General features: G+C 41.9%; 2 protein-coding genes across 3 annotated transcripts in view; one reads left to right on the plus strand and one right to left on the minus strand.

Annotated features, from left to right (window-relative positions):
- The first annotated feature begins 949 nt into the window (after positions 1-949).
- wdr13 (WD repeat domain 13) lies at positions 950-9,910 on the plus strand. Its single transcript, XM_037773374.1, has 10 exons — positions 950-1,063; positions 1,953-2,040; positions 2,178-2,409; positions 2,829-2,938; positions 3,197-3,327; positions 3,411-3,718; positions 6,266-6,446; positions 6,602-6,743; positions 6,902-7,020; positions 8,991-9,910. The coding sequence occupies exons 2-10, from the start codon at positions 2,000-2,002 to the stop codon at positions 9,173-9,175; spliced, it is 1,449 nt and encodes a 482-aa protein (XP_037629302.1). The 5' UTR covers positions 950-1,063; positions 1,953-1,999; the 3' UTR covers positions 9,176-9,910.
- Positions 9,911-14,625: 4,715 nt separating this feature from the next.
- Positions 14,626-19,125, minus strand: part of LOC119490517 (probable G-protein coupled receptor 173) — a 5,135-nt gene continuing 635 nt past the window's right edge. Inside the window, exons 2-3 of one of the 2 annotated variants that reach the window (XM_037773965.1) lie at positions 18,778-18,851; positions 14,626-17,763 (exon numbers count right to left, since the gene is read on the minus strand). In XM_037773965.1, coding sequence (XP_037629893.1) covers positions 16,378-17,595 — 1,218 coding nt within the window. In that variant the 5' untranslated portion in view covers positions 17,596-17,763; positions 18,778-18,851 and the 3' untranslated portion in view covers positions 14,626-16,377. Of the gene's footprint in view, positions 17,764-17,792; positions 18,653-18,777 lie in introns of those variants that run through there. The other variant, XR_005207424.1, reaches the window with a different exon arrangement.

Consider the following 19,125-nt stretch of genomic DNA (forward strand, 5'->3'; position numbering starts at 1 on the left):
TGATAAGTGCTATATAAATAAACTTTATTATTATTATTATTATTATTATTATTATACTGCCAGGCAGCTTAATTAACATTAAACTTAACATTAAAACTTAACATTAAAAACATTTAAATACAGAAGAAGCATAGCGAAAACATAAACAAAGAGCTGTGCCAAACATAAAAGGACACCAGAAATTAAACAAAACCAACATAGACCACGCGAGAGTATGACAATAATTTCACTTAAAACTTTAAAGATATTGCATACATTCATTGTTTTCATTTCTTTTTTGTTTTGTGAGGAAGAAATTGTTGACAGATATAATTCCATTTCTTTCATAAATACAAAGAAATTAGTTTTTTTTGGGGTAAATTTACACTTGTGAATGTGGAACTTCGCAAGAATTAAAATTAAATTAATAAGAAAAAATGCATTACTGTCTTTGTCACTGTAAAATCATAGCAACCTAAATATAATATTTCTATAGTACAGTGCAAAATCTGAGAAATGTGAAACAAGTATACAATTATTGACATCTTTCCACAAATCACATGTAAATTTACAGGACCAGAATAAATGAGAGCAAATTTCAGGATGTGATCCGCAGAAGGAACAATTTACATCTATGTCACTCTTTAACTTCGGACTCCTGTAGCTCCTCATCTGTGGTATTTGCTACTTTAACTTAAGTAAAAGTTCTTCGTCCAACACTGGGATAGTAAAATATTGCTAATATTAATTAGGCCTAACTGAGGAGGGCACCTGTGGTCCCTCAAGGCACCACTCCTCATGTGCAAATGTTAGGAGGAATTAGGCCTACTACCATTATTACATTGTGCTTGTTAATGTTTAAAAAAAAAATCATTAGTATCCTATTAAACCATGCTGTTGCAAATCAAAAATGTTCCATAATAATAATATATAACATAATAATAAATCATGTAAATGCTGTGAATCATCATCTGGACTCGTGCAGCTCCACATCAGTGTGTCAGAGGGCTGGTGACAGCGCGTCATGTGACACCGCGTCATGTGACCTGACAGTAGAAGCAGCGATGGAGAAAAGCTAAGGAAGGTGAGTCGTTTACACACCTATTTCTCTGTGTTTCCGTGCTGCATTATAACACCGCAACGCCCCATACTCTGTATAAACTAACTAACTGATAGACTATCTGTGTACATTGAAGAATGAGTGATTTATACGCGAGGACATCGCATATAATGTTGTGGCTAACTTGCTAATTGCTAGGCAACGTCAGGTAGCTAGGCGACGTTAGCTAGCTGAGCTGTCAATTTTGCTCGTCTGCTTTTGCTTCTTATTCGCTAAAAACATGCCCTATACGTTCATTATTTAGCATCCATATGACTATTTCAGTTCACTTAATTATTGTCTGGTGTCAAACTAGCAAAACATAGCTCAATATCAGTCTCTGTGGTGCCATTAGATGCTGCATCATCACCTGATTCAATGCTGTGGATGGGAGGAGGATATCTCAGTTCAGTTCAGTTCAGACAACTTGATGTATCCCCAAGGGGGCAATTCATTTGTAGCATTCCCAGTCCATACATCCATACATACAACAGACAACCAATAATTTAGTTAAGTCAAAGGAAACATATTAAAGGCATGGGGCAACTTGGAGGGACAAGTTACAAGAAGAACCATATAAATACATAGGATTATGGCAATAAAAGCCCCAAAAAAGAAACAATGTATGTTAAAGTTCCTCTAAATAACAGTCATTTAAAATGGGTATGGTCTGTGTTCAGCAGCTTAACAGCAGAAGGGATAAAGGACTTGGAGTAACGATTTGTTCTCCTTAAGGGCACATTATAACGTCGGCCTGAAGGCAGAGATATCTCTTCTGTGAATGTAATACTCATGTTAGCTGAGCTGTATTCTCACACAGTGATGTAAGTTTATTAGTTAAAGTATCTAAATTGTGTGTTGTGTATTTTTGCAGGAATCTGCCCTGGCAGTGGCTTCCTCTCGACCCAGAGTGCTTGTGGAATGGCAGCAGTTTGGCAGCAGGTTTTGGCAGTGGACGCAAGGTGAGACTCAATCATGCAGCAGGCTTTTAATAATCTAAACTGATGAAGAAGCTATTCAGACGTGTAATTGCTTATGGATAACTTGTGAGTTATTGTGTGTGTGTGTGTGCCTTGTCACTTCTTTTTCCCAACCCCAGGTACAATGCTTACCGCACGCCTACGTTCCCACAGTTCCGAACTCAGTACATCCGCCGACGCAGCCAGCTGCTCAGAGAGAACGCCAAGTGTGGCTTTGAGCCGGGGCTGCGCAGGCAGTACCTGAGGCTGCGCAGTCAGCTGCTGGCCCTGCGCTACGGGCCCCTGTCTGAGCAGAGCAGCTTCAGGGCCAGCAGTGTGCGCAGCTCCCGCACCACACTGGACCGCATGGAGGTCAGACCCAAAGAAACAGAAAGGGCAGGGAACGTAGAAGAGAGAGAATAGGAGGGTGGGTGGGTGGCGGTGGGGGGGGTGTCTATACTAATTTGGGAAATGAGATATAAAAATATCTGAGAGTTGGAATGATAATATAGGAAACAACATATGAGAGCCATCTGGATAGCTAGACCTTAGTTTTCATCAATCAGCAGTGATAGCCAAGCAACACTTTGGTTGCCCATACATATTAAGCTGAGCAGCTTGGTTGAAATGGCTGGCATTGCCCATGTATATTGGCAATATCATTAACTTTAAAATGCATGGTAATTTCAATAAGTTCTCAAGAATTATTGATGGTTATTTTGATGATTATTTGTGGTCTTTACTTGCACTCACTCCTACGAGGTTCTCCCCATCCCTCTCCTCTTGGGCAGGACTTCGAGGAGGACCCCCGCGCCCAAGGGGCTCGTGGTCACCGCCGGTCCGTCAGCAGAGGCTCCTACCAGCTACAGGCCCAGATGAACAGAGCCGTCTATGATGAGAGGTACTCACAAGAACACCACACAGAGATCCTCAACTTGCATTCAGCTTCTTGTCTCATCGCCTTGAGCAATTGAATTCTCTTTGATTTACTCCTCCTTTGAGCCATTGCGTTTTGTCGGATTTGCTGGCTATAATTCTGGTTTGGTTGCACTCAGTAATGATCTGATCTCTTATATTGAGTTGTCAGCTGTAGGCAAGGGTTGTGAGGTGTGTTGTATTGATTATATGCTTACGTGGTGGTTTTTATTTCTGGCCGCAGGCCTCCGGGCAGTTTGGTGCCCACCTCAGTGGCAGAGGCCAGTCGTGCCATGGCAGGGGACACAACTTTGAGTGAAAACTATGCTTTTGCTGGCATGCACCACATATTTGACCAACATGTAGACTCTGCTGGTAAGTAAATCGTTTTTAATTTATGATAATCCATTTGTACGCAACATTTATTTCTCTTCATCTTCCTCTCCTTGTTCTTTTAGTTCCACGGTTGCAGTTTGCCAACGACGACAAGCACCTCCTTGCTTGCTGCTCCTTGGACGGCACCCTGTCCATCATGACGTTGTCCCCGTCTCCTCCCAGTGTGAAGGTGACCCTGAAAGGTCATGGAGGTCCTGTCACAGACTTTGCTTGGTCTCTGAGCAACGACATCATCGTGTCGACATCACTAGATGGGACTCTGCGTATCTGGAACACGGAGGACGGTCGGTGCATCCGAGAGGTCAGAGACCCAGAATCCAGCGAGTTGCTCTGCTGCACCTTCCAGCCCATGAATAACAACCTTACTGTGGTGAGTCTCATTTGAAACAGGTTATAATTTTTTTGTACTAATTCCCGAGTACCACAAAAACTTGCACAAAGGAGTTACTCATTTGCAGGTAATTGAGAAACACTTAAGAATAGAACAATAAAAGACCCCTGTCTAATTGGCTGTTAGTATTTTTTAATGTCCTTGTTCAACCTACTTTTCATTTTTGTGTTACAGTATTATACTTCTAATATTTTAATAGATTTTAAAGGGTATTTTAAATATTTTCCATCTCACCTGCAGTTTTGTATGATCTACTTTTAGGGCCCCAACTATACGGTCCTAATATGTTTGCAGGAACAAAATCATGTTGATGTTTGTTTTCGTCAACTCAGCACAAATGACAACTAGAATGGCATTCGTAAATCTCCGCCAAGGTGCCTGACTTTAAAAACAGATCACAGCTCACAGCTGGTGATACCGTGAGGTGGTTGGCTTATTATTAACACGGTGTGTTTCCGTGTAACGTATCGGCAGATGCCTCTCTCATTCAGCAGCCTTGTTATGTCTGTATAACGTTACACTGCGTTGTCTGTCATCCCGTCATCTACGTTTTTTTTCTTTCTCACTGCGGACGGCGAGCAGCTCCCACACACACATCCACACACGTATCTCTCTGCTCTAAGAAGGAAGAAGGTGGGGTCATGCGTCATCAGTCACACTGCGCATGTGTTATACCCTGTGGTCTTAATGCTCAGGCTGATCGGAATTCTTAAAAAACTTCCTGAATCCGGATCATCATCTAATGGATTGTTCATTGTGCCACACTCCACCCCTCCAAAATTTCATTCAAATCCATCGCAAACTTTTGGAGTAATCCTGCGAACAGACAGACAAACAAACAAACAAACAAACCAACGTCGGTGAAAACATAACCTCCTTGGCCCAAGGCCTTTGGCGGAGGTAATAACCATTGTTTCTGGACTAAATGTTTGAGTTCAATATCACCTGTGATACTTTGATATTGATGTAACAGTAAATCAGTGATAATTTCTTGTAAAAGGTTAAATTCTAGAAATATTTTCAGCTTAATAATATACTTAACAGCCTTGAAACACGTCACATAGCTGCATGCATTACTGTGATAATAAGCCATATGACGCTGTTCACAAGACACTCTCATTCTGTAATTGAGCACTAAATATAAAGTGTGAATATGCAAACGTATGCGTCATATTTCAAATGTCTGAATTTAGATCCCAGACGACACGGTGCAGCTTGAAACTGTGTTTGCAGATTTTCTCTTATGACAGTTGTGTGTCACTATTTAGTTTGTGTCACAAGGGAAAAGGACTATATTAAAGCTGGGTGGGCAAATTATTTTTGGCATCATTGGGCAATAATTCCTAATAACTTTTCAGCATATTGTAATTCTAGTGGTACCCCAGGGTAGGCAGCTTTCTGTGACTGGCCAAAGTCTCCCGTCACAGGCTAGATTTTTTAAAGCCTGAAAACAGAGCCATGAGGAGGTGAAGAAGTCTAGTTTTCGCTCACAACACTTGAATTACAATATGCTGAAAGGTTATTATGGAATTTTTGCCCAATGATGCCAAAAATAAACTGCCTACCTCCGCTTTAAAGCTAGTGTGAACACCTAGTGAGGCAAGGCAGTGGTTAAACTTGAAAAATACCATTAATACCATTAATACCTTTCTTGTCATGTATCTGTTACCACCACACAGCCACACTTTTACTGTTTTTTTTAGTACTTGAAGGCTCAGTTGAATTTTCGGACATGTCTTTTTTCAGAATTTAGGAAAAATGTTAAATTTTGCTCTGCTCCAGTACTGGTGTACCCAAAAACCAACCCCAAATCAATGACGGTGACTTTTGCAGCTTATATTTCCTCTTCAGCGTACATAACATGCTGTAAAATTAATGAATCCTCATGTATCTTATTTTACTCAAAACACTCAGTCTCATTTTTTGGGAGTGACGGTTATTCACAAAACAATAAAGTCTCAATAGTAGCTTTTCATCTCCTTCACAATAACTGCATGCACTGTGCAGACACTGATTCAAATTTTAGAATTGAATGTCATCTTTTGTCACCAAAACAAAAGTGGTAAATGTCTTGGATAATCTATTTTATACGCTGCTTTTTCAGTGGCAAATACTTGAATTGATGAGCAGAATGTAAAATGAAAGTCCATTTACGGCTCATTAAACGGAGCATGAGTGAGATGAATATTTGTTTATAACCGACAGTCAGTACCAACAACAAGCAATAACATTATGAAAGGAAGAAATGTGTTTTTCTGGTTTGTGCTGGTTTAACTGGTCTGTCTGCCAGAGCAGCCCTGTATTGGTCTTATCTGCCTGAACACAAAATAACAGTAGATGCTTTCTGTTGGATTACACCATTTCTTCTACCTCAAAGAAATATTTAATATTTTACAAAGATCAATCTGCGCTGGTTTTCACCAGTCTAACCAGCAAAAACACAACAACCAGTGCTTTTCCCAGTCAGTTTATCAGTGCTGCCTTGTGGAAATAATGAAGGTCCTCACTCCCAGTTCTGTGTTGCAGGTGGGAAACAGCAAGCACCACCTGCAGGTGGTGAACATCTCCACTGGGAAGAAGGTGAAGGGGGGCTCCAGTAAGCTGACAGGCCGCGTGCTGTCTCTTTCCTTTGATGCTCCGGGGAGGATCCTTTGGGCTGGCGATGACAGGGGGAGCATCTTCTCCTTTCTCTTCGACATGGCCACAGGTACACTCGCAACGTTTCTGTTTGGCAGCGTGTGCGGTAACTGAATCACAAATTATAATTAGTTTTTGAATCATGCACTGAATGTCATCTCTGGTTGAGAGGATTGATGTGTCTCTGCCGGTCTCTGCTGTTTCTGCCCGCCCCCCCCCCCACAGGGAAGCTGACCAAAGCCAAGCGTCTGGTGGTGAGTGAAGGCAGCTCCATCTGCAGCATATCTGCTCGGTCCTGGATTAGCCGAGAGGCCAGAGACCCCTCCCTGCTGATCAACGCATGTGTCAATAAGCTGCTGCTGTACAGGTCAGTCTGTGAGGGAGAGTCACCAGTTATTAATAGGCAGTTTTGTCTTCGCTGCGCTGAGATATAATTTAAAGCCTTTGTTATTGGTGTGGCATGTATGTGAAGATGTATTTACATCGTTACATTGAGTCTGATTGATGGCACGTTTGCGTTGGCAGGGTGGTGGACAACGATGGTACACTACAACTGAAGAGAAGCTTCCCTATCCAGCACGGTTCCCAGCACGTTCACAGCATCTTCTGCCCCCTCATGTCTTTCAGACAAGGGGCCTGTGTGGGTAAGAAGACTCTCTGTGTTCCTGCTCTGATATTTGAATAGAAAATTAGACCACAGTTCATTATATGCTGCAGGCTATATAGTGTGAACAAAATATATGCAAAAAATAGCTGCTTTTGGATACAAAGAAAACCCAAAATAGCAACATTTCAGCAATTAAGTAATTCACCTTGTTGTTAGCTCGTATGCATATTTGAATGAACTTTAATGGCTTTGTAAAGCGTTCATCTCCCAAAGGGTTGTAGAATTTCATATTAGTATATAACCAATAGTTCAAAAGTTATACAACATGTTGTTTGCATGAGTAATATTTGACAGCACTACCTCAGAGCTTCACCTTATTTGACTTTTCCTCACCTTTAATTATTTCCTACCAATCAACAGTTCATTTCCCTCGAGGCTTGTCAGTGTTTAAATTGACAGCTTTGTGTCTCCAATTAGCAGAAGCATCTCACTCATAAAAATACCCTTCAGTTAGGGAAGTGTTGTAATTTAATTGTTACAAAAGCCATTGAAGTTTTGCAACATGGTTGCTTACATTATTTCAATAAGGACACGACCTGACAAACTGACACCTGAGAAGTGGCCTCATATCTGTATCTCTGGATAGTTGAACAGCTCCTGCTAGAAACATAAAGGCCCTGACACACCAGGCCAATGGTTGGCCAATGTCGGGCCATCCGTGAGCGTCTGTGGCTCTAGTTTTTGTAGTGTGTCCTGCATCGTTGGCACTAGTCTGTCCATGTCGGCGGCTTTTTGGCCGATGGAGCATGTTGAATCGGTGACGGAGCCCGTCGGTGGGAGGAATCACTCGGATTAGCTGTTCAGCTTATGCAAAGTCAGTGCACGAGAAGAGAAACGGAAGTGAGGAAAGTGAACGAGTGAAGTCAAGAAGGCTTTAATTTTTCATCTTCATCTCATCTGATCATTCCGGTACACGGATATTTTCACAACATCATCTGGGATGAAGCTAAGTGAGAGTGATGCGAAAGGTAGGAAAACGCTGCTTTGTTTCTAGGTTTTCTTGTTTCCCTTTTTGAATGATTAATACAGACTACCGCCACCTGCTGGTATGGAGAGTTATTTCCCCTCACGCAGATGCAGAACATAGGTGCTAGTTGGCCGTTGGTTGTAGTCCTTGTGGTATGTTTAAGTGCGACTTTTTGGCCAAGACACGGTGGATGTGAGGCACGGCAACAGTCGGCCTTCGTCGCCGCTAGTTCTCTGATATCAGTTTGGTGTGTCTAGGCCTTTTAAAGCTGTACTGTGCATACAAGTGATTTTTAATACTGTCTCTTGAGATTGTTTAGAAGCAGGGTAAACTATTGTGATACCTATTTTCAATCCAAAATGAATTGTCATCATTTATAGAGTGGTGCAGGGATGATGTATTTTTGTAGGCCAACCAGGAAGTTAGCATCGCCCTGGGTTCCCTTGACAAAAAAACAATGGGATTTTTCCATTGGGTTTTTGGATTATTGCAGAAAATAAACTCCGTGGCAAACAAACATTTATGATTCTTCACAAATTAACACCACTTTGATGCAATCCAAGCAGAAATAAAAAGCTAACGTTAGGCTATAAACGAAACTACACCACAGTCTCATGAACGCAAGTAAACACAAAGAGGCTGTGAAGGCGGATGAGTCGGCGTGATGACGTTTTGTAGTCTCATTTAGTTGTTAGCAACTGCCTTTTTGAAGACATGTAAAGGCCTCAAAATTCCCAAGTGGGATATTTATTGATGTATTTTATATGGTAGAACAAAATGTAAAAATCTCTTCAGCTTGTGTTAACCGCAGATCTTATTTCAGGCATTTACTTTGAGACGAGGGAACCGGAAGTGCTTAAATGCTAACTCATTTCCGGGTTCTAGGACTCATTCCTGCAGCACTCTTATTTATCCATTTCTCCTTGTAAATTCTCTACACCATTCAACTTCTCGATCTTCTGATTTTCCCTCTGACACAGTGACCGGCAGCGAGGACACCTGCGTCTACTTCTTCGACGTCGAACGCAACACCAAGGCGATAGTGAACAAGTTACAGGGTCACGGGGGACCGGTGCTGGACGTCAGCTTCAACTGTGACGAGAGTTTGCTGGCATCCGCCGACTCCACCGGCATGGTCATCATCTGGAGGCGGGAGCAAAAGTGACTGATCCACCAATAAAATGCTTCCATCCAGCGCGTACAAACGGCCCCGCCGCTTCTTAACCGTCCAATAACAAAGTGTGTAGATTTTCACTGGAATGTAACAGGCTGCATTAAACGTTTAATGTAATGATAACTCAAGTGCAATCAGAAAGCTCACCATGCTGTGTAGGTGGAAGGGATGTCTAAAAATTCAAGGGGTTGCGGGTGTGGGGGTTGTATGTATGTATGTATGTGTGTGTGTGTGTGTGTGTGCGTGTCAGTACTCCTGCAGCTGAGAAATATCTTTTTAACAAAGAAAGAAAGAGCACTACTCCCATGCATGTGTCATGGCTTACCTCTGACTTGTACGGATATGACTGAATTCATGTGATGAGGATACAACGTAATCTTCCAGAGCAAACCGGTCCAACACTTTGTATCTCACTGACGGCCCCCCTGGCGTAGATCTAGTTCACTATTTATGTAACTGTTACTCAAGCAGTGTAATCAAGTGTAGTAAAACCGCCTTATTTGCTTTCTGTTCTGCAATTGCCTGTTTGCATTTGAGACCATGTGCATGACATTGAACTCTGAATCAGTCTGTAGGCATATATCAAATTGATCACCACAAAAGACAAATGAGTGTGTTTTTCAGTATGTGTTTGTACTTATCTGTGTTTGTGTATTCAGCTTAAGCTGGTTGCGGATTCATATAATTTATTTAACGCACATACAGAATAAACTACTGTAACTGTCAGCTGTCTTTGTATCTTTTTTCACCGTATATATTTGAAACAATAGAATTTAACAATAGTGGAATAGTAATAACAGCTTAATGCAGTAGGGTGGTCAAACCTACAGTGTAGGAGAGTGTTAGTCATTGTGTGGGTCTTCAAGATCTACACAGGATTCCCCCGCCATCAATGACTAAAAGTCATGTAAAAATGTACTATTGCGTTTGGAGCTGGGGTGATCAATCTATAATATTGTGTTATGAGATAAGATATTGTTTTAGTATTGTGAAAGTGTTTATTAGGACTTTTGACCTTTTGAGTGTTAATGAAAAATAGTCAATTCCTTTGCCTATTTGTCCATCAATCATAATCATATTGATGATGTTTTTCGGCAATGTCGTTGGGTTTGTTGGTCCACCACTTTGTTCCTGTCTGAAATATCTCAAAAACTGTTGGATGTACTGACATGGCATTTTTGACAGACATGCATGTTCCCAAGAGGATAAATCCTCCTGACTTTGGTGATCCCGTCTTTTCATCCAGTGCTACATTGAGGTTCACGTACATGAATGTAAATTTGCCCAATACTTTGATTTATGACTAAATACCTGCAAAACTAATGACATCACATCAACCTCAACTGTGTTTAGTGCTAATTAGCAACTGTTACAATAATAATACGCTAAATTAAGGTTGTGTCTAGAAGGTAACCAGCAAATTGCGAAATTCAAGGTCAATGCCTAACCTCAACTATCTCGCGAAAGGTTCCCAAATTGTGGGTTACCTTCTAGACACGACCCTAAACTAAGATGGTGTACGCCCAAAGCATTGCTGTGTAGTTTTATTCAACGATTTGTGTGCAAGTGTCTCTTCAAAACCCCAAAATGTCTTCACTCTATCAATATTGATGTTTTAGGTCAAATATATCGTAATACTGGATTTTGTCATTTTGTCAACATAATGTAGTTAGTTGCAGGTACACTATACAGTAAATACCCATAAACTATCAGGTAGAGAAAAGTAATGTCTTGTAGTGTGTTATGAGTTCAACCATAGAGTGATTTTTTTCCTTTTCCAATATTATTTTTAGAGGCCGAAGAGGTAAAAGTGTCTTGTATTTCACAAGAAAACTGGCAAAATCTGAAAGAAATGTACATGATTTTGTTAAGCGGAGGTGCCCGGTGACCCCGCAAATATTTCTTTGAACCCTTTGACGGGGCCCCAGTTTGGGAACCACTGATTGTAGATCCCAACCACACATTGAAGCTCCTAGAAATGTCTGTTTTCTAAGCCTAGACAAGCAATAAAAATGATATTAATGTTGCATTGTCAGACTAATGTATCATGGCAATCTCTGCTCTATTTGCACCATCTCAGCATAGGAAAAACATACATACACATAATTACTAGAATTTGTGGAAACGGTGGAAAAAGTCACAATGTGTGTGCGTGTAAGAATTTAACCCCAATATGTTTGATTAATTTCACAAATGCAGTGCTTTTAGACTTGCGATTGTTTTCCTCCCAAGGTTGGTGAGGGTATTGTGACGTAGAAACGTGTCTGTGTGGGTGTGAAGGCACAATGAATGGTTGCTGTCTGGGAAGGTCAGGACGAGGCTTTGTTTGAAACAGGCAGCAAAGGTGCTGATAAAAAAACAAGGATTTCTATCCAAGAGAGCAACACAACACTTCTCCTGTGTGAACCCAGCTGCTCTGATAGGACAATGCAACAACCCTGCATCTTCACAACACACAGTGGGCGAGGATAAGTTTTCACAAATGAGTAAGACGGCCTTTGTTGTGGTGTATCTTGGAGGGAAGTGGGAAGAAAACTAAAAATAAGCGCTTTAGATGAATCTTCAACATCAGTTCTGGTGAGACAGAGATGCTCAGTCTGATACAACCTGTTAAACCTGGACTATTTAGAGGATGCTCACTATGGAAACATCTTTTTCATCAACCGCAGTCTAGGCGCGCAAATAAAGACAATGGAAATTATCTCTCATTCAAATTCAAAATATAGTCGAATTGTTTATCGAGAAAATACACAATCACACGATGGCTGGATTTCAATCAGGGCCTAATTAAGATTGAAACATATTCCATTCTCCCCAGCTTTTCCATTTTATTTCATAATGTCAGAAGCATAATTATGTAGTATGGTTGGCTGCTTAAGGTTTGCGATACATGTGGGATCTGTATGAGATTCAGTACATAAAGTATTTATGTCCCTTATCATGCGGAGGAGTAATCCTCAACAACAACACTTAAAATCATGTTTAAGATTTGGCCATTTGTTCTTCTGTTAGAGTGTAATCATGATACGTGTTAAATCAACTTTTATTCATCCAGATATTGTACCACAAGTATATGCAAGTTTTAATGAATGAAATTCGTTTTTCTGGTCTACTGAGCGATTGGATACTGCCTTAAACCCATTTCTCGGTTTACACAAAAGATTCCACAGCTGCCGCTTGAAAAGCCTGGTACACAGCGGCAGTTATTTTTATTATTGTTTCATTTTACAGTCACCATTTCTGAATTTTGCGTTGTATCAAATCTCATTTATTATGCCGCATGCTGTGGTAAGAATGAATTGCATGGTTCTGCTTTGGAACATCAATATCAAATGCTAGTTTTAAGTATAAATACTAATGAACTTAGCTATGTTTATGCTTGAGTCCTCTTTGTTTTTGCATAGTTTAAAGTGCGACGAGGTCACTTTTGAACGTAGAAATAACAGATTCTTCCTCTCAAGTTGAGTTCTTAAGAAATAAAATGCATCCTTGCTCAATTCAATACAGTCAAAGGTTTTGCTGCTACAGCCTCGCTTGGTCTGGTACAACCAGTAGCTCCTGGTGGCTAATGTTAGCAAACTTTAAAGAGGTATTGCTGCATAACCTTGTATGACATTGCTTAAAGCAGTTTCTCAGCAGTGCGATGCAAAAATGGGGTGCAAGAATACGTGACAACACATGACAACTGTGCACACTGTTTCCGGTGCGAATTATCCGCGTTGCTGTGTTCCATCTTCGTCAATGAGGCCAAATGAGTAGTGCTCCTAAATAGTGCTTGTGTCCACTTCACACAACAAAAACAGACAGAGAATGTCTAAAGGGCTTTAACGTTAACTACACAATACATAAACTAATAGAACCCAAATTTTGATGCTAACAGTATAGTTAGCTGCTGTTTGCTAGCCCTGTTCCGTGACCAACATATAACGTTCGCAAGTGCGTATCATCTGCATTACCATCTTCATTGTATCCCAGCTGCTGGGCGACCTCAAGCCATATATTGTCTTTTATTTGGTTGTTGAGATAGTAGTGTGAGTACATTATTAGGTGTTGAGAAGGGGGACGGCCCATTGTTATTCCGAAACAGCAATAGTCCCATTGGACTGAAAAAGCCCATTTGTCTGACAACCCGTTACCCTGAAAACAAACAAATTAGGGCTACCAAAGTTAACGCAAATTTGTTAACGCAGCTTGCAATGTTTAGGTTGTAGCGAGCTCAGTTTAAGAGCTAGAGTGGAAGATACTGGTATTATATAAAATAGAAATATATACTAAAAACTATAAAACCTAAGTTGTCCATTGTTACCAACCATGTCATGCTAGCTTGTCACGAAGGAGGTTAAATAACGCTCCGAACTTGCGCAACATTTTGGCAAGAAAAAACTGGCATGGCCATTTTCAAAGGGGTTCCTTGACCTCTGACCTCAAGATATGTGAATGTAAATCGGTTCTATGGGTACCCACAAGTCTCCCCTTTACAGGCATGCCCACTTTATGATAATCACATGCAGTTTGGGGCAAGTCATGGCCTGTGAGGGTTTCTGGACAATATTTGTCATTGTTTTGAGTTGTAAATTGATTTCAAATAATAAATATATACATACATTTGCATTAAGCAAGCATATTTGCCCACTCCCGTTTTGATGAGAGTATTAAATACTTGACAAATCTTGCTTTAAGGTACATTTTGAACAGATAAAAAATGTGTGATTAATTTGCAATTAATTATGGACAATCATGCGCTTCATTTCGATTAAATACTTTAATTGATTGACAGCCCTAAAACAAATATTTTTTCCCCGCACAATTGTTCTGCAGGGGTTTGCAAGCATTCATAAGAACCCATAAAAATATTTTTCATAAATGTCTGCGCCAATTTTTCGGAAGAAAATCTGTGCTTGGTGTGAAACGGCTTTTAGTCATGTTCTTAACTTTATGACTATTCTCTGATTGTGCTACATTTGCCATTATCCTGTAAATTTAATTCATAACCATACTGGCCGCTGGTTAGCAAAAGTTACATAGTTTCATTTTATTGCAGGAAAGTTTAAGTATATTCAACCACTAGCTTAAGAAATTGATTTGTTTGATCCAACTACATTTTTTGTCCCCATTTAGTTTTTTTTTTTTTGTGTATTTGTACACCTGTCACCACAGATTTGAAAGGTTAGTACTTGAGTAAGAAATCACAAATCACTTTGACTCTAAAGCGGGTGTTGGCCAGTGTTCAGTAGAGAGGAAAGTGTCAAGGAGACTTTTTCATTTCATGCAGTGAAGTGTACAAAGCTAGACTGATTGGTCACAAATATACCTTTTTTTGTATACATGTTCAGAAACTACCGGCACACCGGATGTAATTTGTGCTGCATGCGCTGTAAAGTGGTCTATTTCCTGTTAAGTGTTCTCCACAGCCATGTTAACATCCAAACAGGTCATAACTCAGAATGCATCAAAAGTAGAGTCTTTATTGATGAGTGGGCAAAAGAACCACCTCAGTTAAACTGTACAGTTACAGAATATCATCTCGCGAAGGAATGCCAGACGTAAAAATTATGGACCTCAGTTCCCGTCTCACTTCGTCTCTCCACATCAACATCTGTACAAGTTGTAATCCCCAGTCTTGAATCTATGAAATGCAGTGGGATGCATGCTAATACAGTATGCTGTGCAAGTGTCCACATTTAGAAAATTGACTGCACAAATATACAGTATCTATGCCTAACATACTGTAGGTCTGACATTTGTATTACATGAATCTTAATTTGGAGAGACAACTTCAGCCGGTTTCCTCGCACCAAACATCTCTGGGGTCGTGTCAACCCTGAAGACGTTTTGATTTTTAAACTTATACTGTGATCCAGGACAGGACACTCAAATGGTGACATTATGTTGGGGGGGTAAATATAAGAAGACCTGGTAACATTCAAGTTTTCTTCCCATTAAGTGCCACTTAATTTCTTCATTTTTTTTGTATTCAGAGCATAACAGTACTTTAAAAACATTCCCAAGATCATCGTTTGCTAATGATTTTTTAAAACGACGTAATTTACATCATCATTCAAGTCATTAAATCCTCCAGCCTGTTTGCAATGCACAAGTGTTGTTTCCTAATTATTCTGTCCCCCTTTTTCATAATCCATCTGCACTTCACATTAGCTTGTACATTGAAAAACGACATTTTCTGTTAAATCCATTTAAAGGATACATTTCCATATGTTCAATTTTGCATGATTTTGAGACACCAAGATGAGGCTGCTTTCATATTGACTCAATATTACTGGAACCTATTCTATCATCATTATTTCTCTCTCTTATCGTTCTCCCTTCCTCCTCTCCTCTTCTGTCTTCCTCTTCTTCCTCTCTCTCACACACACATACACACAAATGCTATATAAAAACACACAAGCAGGAATACACATTCCTGTACAGTCTGTACAATATGAAATCAAGTCATATTTCAAAATAGTGTCATCTGCTTAACATGTATAGTTTTACAAATAAAGGAAAAACAGGCAATTTTTTTATGATACAAAGAAACCTGACACGCCCTAAAATCAAGTCCAAAAAAATCAAGCATGTTAGGGGCTTCTTGGGTTCACAACGGCTATTTAAATGTATCCAAGGTTATTGGGTCCATTCGATACTCAGCAGTCTCCTTTTGAATTACATGAAAAGGCGTCCGGGGTGGTCTATCAATCCGTTCAGACCCTTTGAGTTCCTTGATGTGTTTCAGAGTTAGTAACGCTCTGATCAACACTTTCTATTCGCACATTTTCTTCAAGGATTTCAAACCTCCGTGTGTCTGTTTTGTGCCTCGTGTGACACAGAAACTCGTTCTCAGTTTGAAAGCTCTGGGGCGTGTCCCATTGAAATAAGGCAACATTATTTTAAAATGGCATCTGTCACACTTAGTTGGAGCGGTGATAGTTGTGATCTTTCCTAATCATACAGTACATCATCAGAAATACAAACCAGGGGCTTCTCTATTGCCCGGTTCAAACCTCTGCACCGCACACACTTAGTCAAACATCAACATTCTCAATAAAATGGCACTGTGTCTGCATTTGTTGGCGAAAATTTGATTTTGTTGTGCAAAACAACAAAACAGACACTTAACCAAGGTGCGTTACATCACTTCTATTCTCCAAATTCTCCCTTTAAAACCTGAAACTCTTCATTGAGCTCGTATCGTATCACATAATGCAGTAGGCCTCGTCCTGGGGCAGGTGTTGTTTAGTCCTACAGTAGGTGGGCAGGTGAGCTCGCAGCACTTTCCTCAGGTCCTCGTTGAGCAGGAGACAGAAGATGGGGTTGACCCCGGCTTGGGCGAAGCTCATCCACACCGTGATGGAGAGGTACCTGTGAGGGATGGTGCAGGACTTGACGAACACCCTCCAGAAGCACGCCACGATGTACGGAGCCCAGAGGACCAGGAAGAGCAGGGTGATGGTGTAGAACATCCTGCCCAGCCTCCGCTCTGACCTCACCTCCTCCATCCCGAGCAGCCGCCGGTGTTGATTGTGTAAATTTTGCCTGATGCCCAACAGAGTGGGCGGCATGGGGCCGCGACCGAACCCTGCGATCCAGTTGGCCGCGGCTTGACCCGTGGCCCCGGGACCGTGGAAGGTCCAGTTCTGGCTGATGGCCGGCACCAGCTGGACAGGTTTCATCTTGCGGTGCCTGTACTCAAACAGCAGCAGCTTGGCGTAGAAACCGTGCGTGGCCAGGACCACCACGGCCAGCATGAGCATGAAGCCCAGGGTGTCGTTGGTCTTCAGGTAGCGGTGTTCAAAAATGCACTGATCCTCGTCACGGATGAACTTGTACGTCCCCACATCGAAGACGGGCGGGAACGCCATGGCGACGGCCAGAGTCCACACCATGCAAATGATGGCGGCGCAGGTCCAGATGGTCATGCGCTTGGCGTAGAATCGGTGGTGGGCGATGGCAAGGTAGCGGGTGACAGCCACGCAGAACAGCATGAAGGCAGCGTGAAAACAAAACAGCACAGCCATGAAAGCCACAACTTTACAACTCAAGGCGCTGTAAGTCCAGGCTGAGCTGTTGTGGACGGAAACCAGCACGAAGGGGAAGCAGGCGGCGGAGCGGACCGCGTCGGCCAGGCACAGGTCCAGGAGAAAGAAGTAGGGAGCCTTGTGAAGTGTCCGGTCTCGTAGGACCAGCAGGGAGACCAAGAGGTTGCCCACGAGGCTGACACAGATGATCAAACCCAAGAAGACCAGCTTAAAGTAGGCAGACACATCTGTGGCAGAGATTCCTCCACTGTTGCTGCCGCTGTCGCTGCTGCTGCCACCGCCGCCGCCGCCGTTGGCTCTCGCCATTCCGCCCTGCGAAGCCAGCACGGCCAGCAAACTGCCCGGCCCATCGATGGCAAAGGTCTGGTTACTCATTCTATCACCTTCCACAAGAGCCTGCCTGGTTCGGGCCCTTTTTATGAACGCTACAGATCCTCCTACAGCCGTCGTCTCCCACGGCTCTCTCGTCTTTACAAGGAGAGGCCGTAAGGATCTTTTCTACATGACAGACTCATCTTTCCTCTTTGTCCACAACCTCACCACCTGCGAAACAGAGACACACATTTTGAGGAATGGAAAAAACAAGATGTCTGACGTGCTTGTTAGCTCTAAAACGGAAACCAAACTTAATATGTACCAGCGTGGACGTAGAAGTGGCGTGTCGGGCAACACAGTGGAAATCTTTTGCCTTCCTGTTTCTCTAAGGCTGGGATCAGATCAGCAGCTCTACAGCATGCCAGCTCCTTGGCTCTCTCAGTAATTACCTTGCCCGTTGCTAAGATACAACAGCTCACATACTTTGTGCAAGTGTGGGTGTTTGAGTGAATGCATGGGGGTGTACAGGGAGGGGGGGGGGGGGGGGGGGCGATGGTGATGGAGCAGACACAGTACAACCAACACTGGGCATGTCCAACAAACAGAGATGTTGTAAATGAGCAAAAGAACATGTTATGCTTTCTCTCGGCTGCTCTGTGCATGTGTATGTGCTTGACAGAGCAGAGGGCGTAATCTGTACCATTCACAGCACATAACAAATGTGAGAATATAATGGCAGAGCAGGCAGCCATTTGTATTTTATTTTTTTTACCACAGGCCCTATATGTGTGTGTGTGAATTTGACTCAACAGGAGGAGAAAATTGTGTTAGGCCTCAAGGAAGACGTGAATAAAAACACCAAAATCCAATTAAAATTCAAGATGCAGCCCTAATTCAAAACCACATTTCTAGGCGGCGTCAGGTGATAATAACACATAGCTGTGCTATAGTCTGGGTGGGCCTTGTCTATGTAGGCCATGAAACACAATATGATCTGCTGTAACTGTGGGCTTATTTTTCTTCCCCCCCCTACATAACAGCCTCTCTGCCACCTTGACAAATATCATTTCACCTGATTAGATGGCTGCCATGTCAGCTAGGCCTGAAACACAGAAGGCTGGGGTGAAAAACAGATGAACAGGTGTCAAAATCACCTCTGATGTGTGTGTGTGTGCGTCAATGTATGTGTGTGTGTGTATGTGTGTGTGTGTGAGAGAAAGAGAGACAGAGATGATAACCTACCTTTCATCCCCTCATGTTTTTTTTGGATCTGCTTTTCTCTCAAGGCAAAAAATGCTCCCAGTCGCTTTGTTTCACTGTTTGTCAAACCGAGAGAAAAACACATAATAAAGCCTCATGCTCGTGCTGTGCTCTCGGGCTCAAACAACACCTGTTATGCATAAAAATCCATCGCGAGGAGATCGAACATATAATAAACATAAGACGGGGTGCTCTATGTGATGATAATAATAATAATAATCAACAGCTGATCAGACGATCCGTGGGTTTAGGAGAGATATGTATGGAGAAAAACACATCCATCCACCGCCACCCTTCTTCTTCTACAGCATCACACAGAGGGATGTGTTC

Source organism: Sebastes umbrosus, chromosome 6 (assembly GCF_015220745.1).
Source record: "Sebastes umbrosus isolate fSebUmb1 chromosome 6, fSebUmb1.pri, whole genome shotgun sequence".
NCBI lineage: Eukaryota > Metazoa > Chordata > Actinopteri > Perciformes > Sebastidae > Sebastes > Sebastes umbrosus.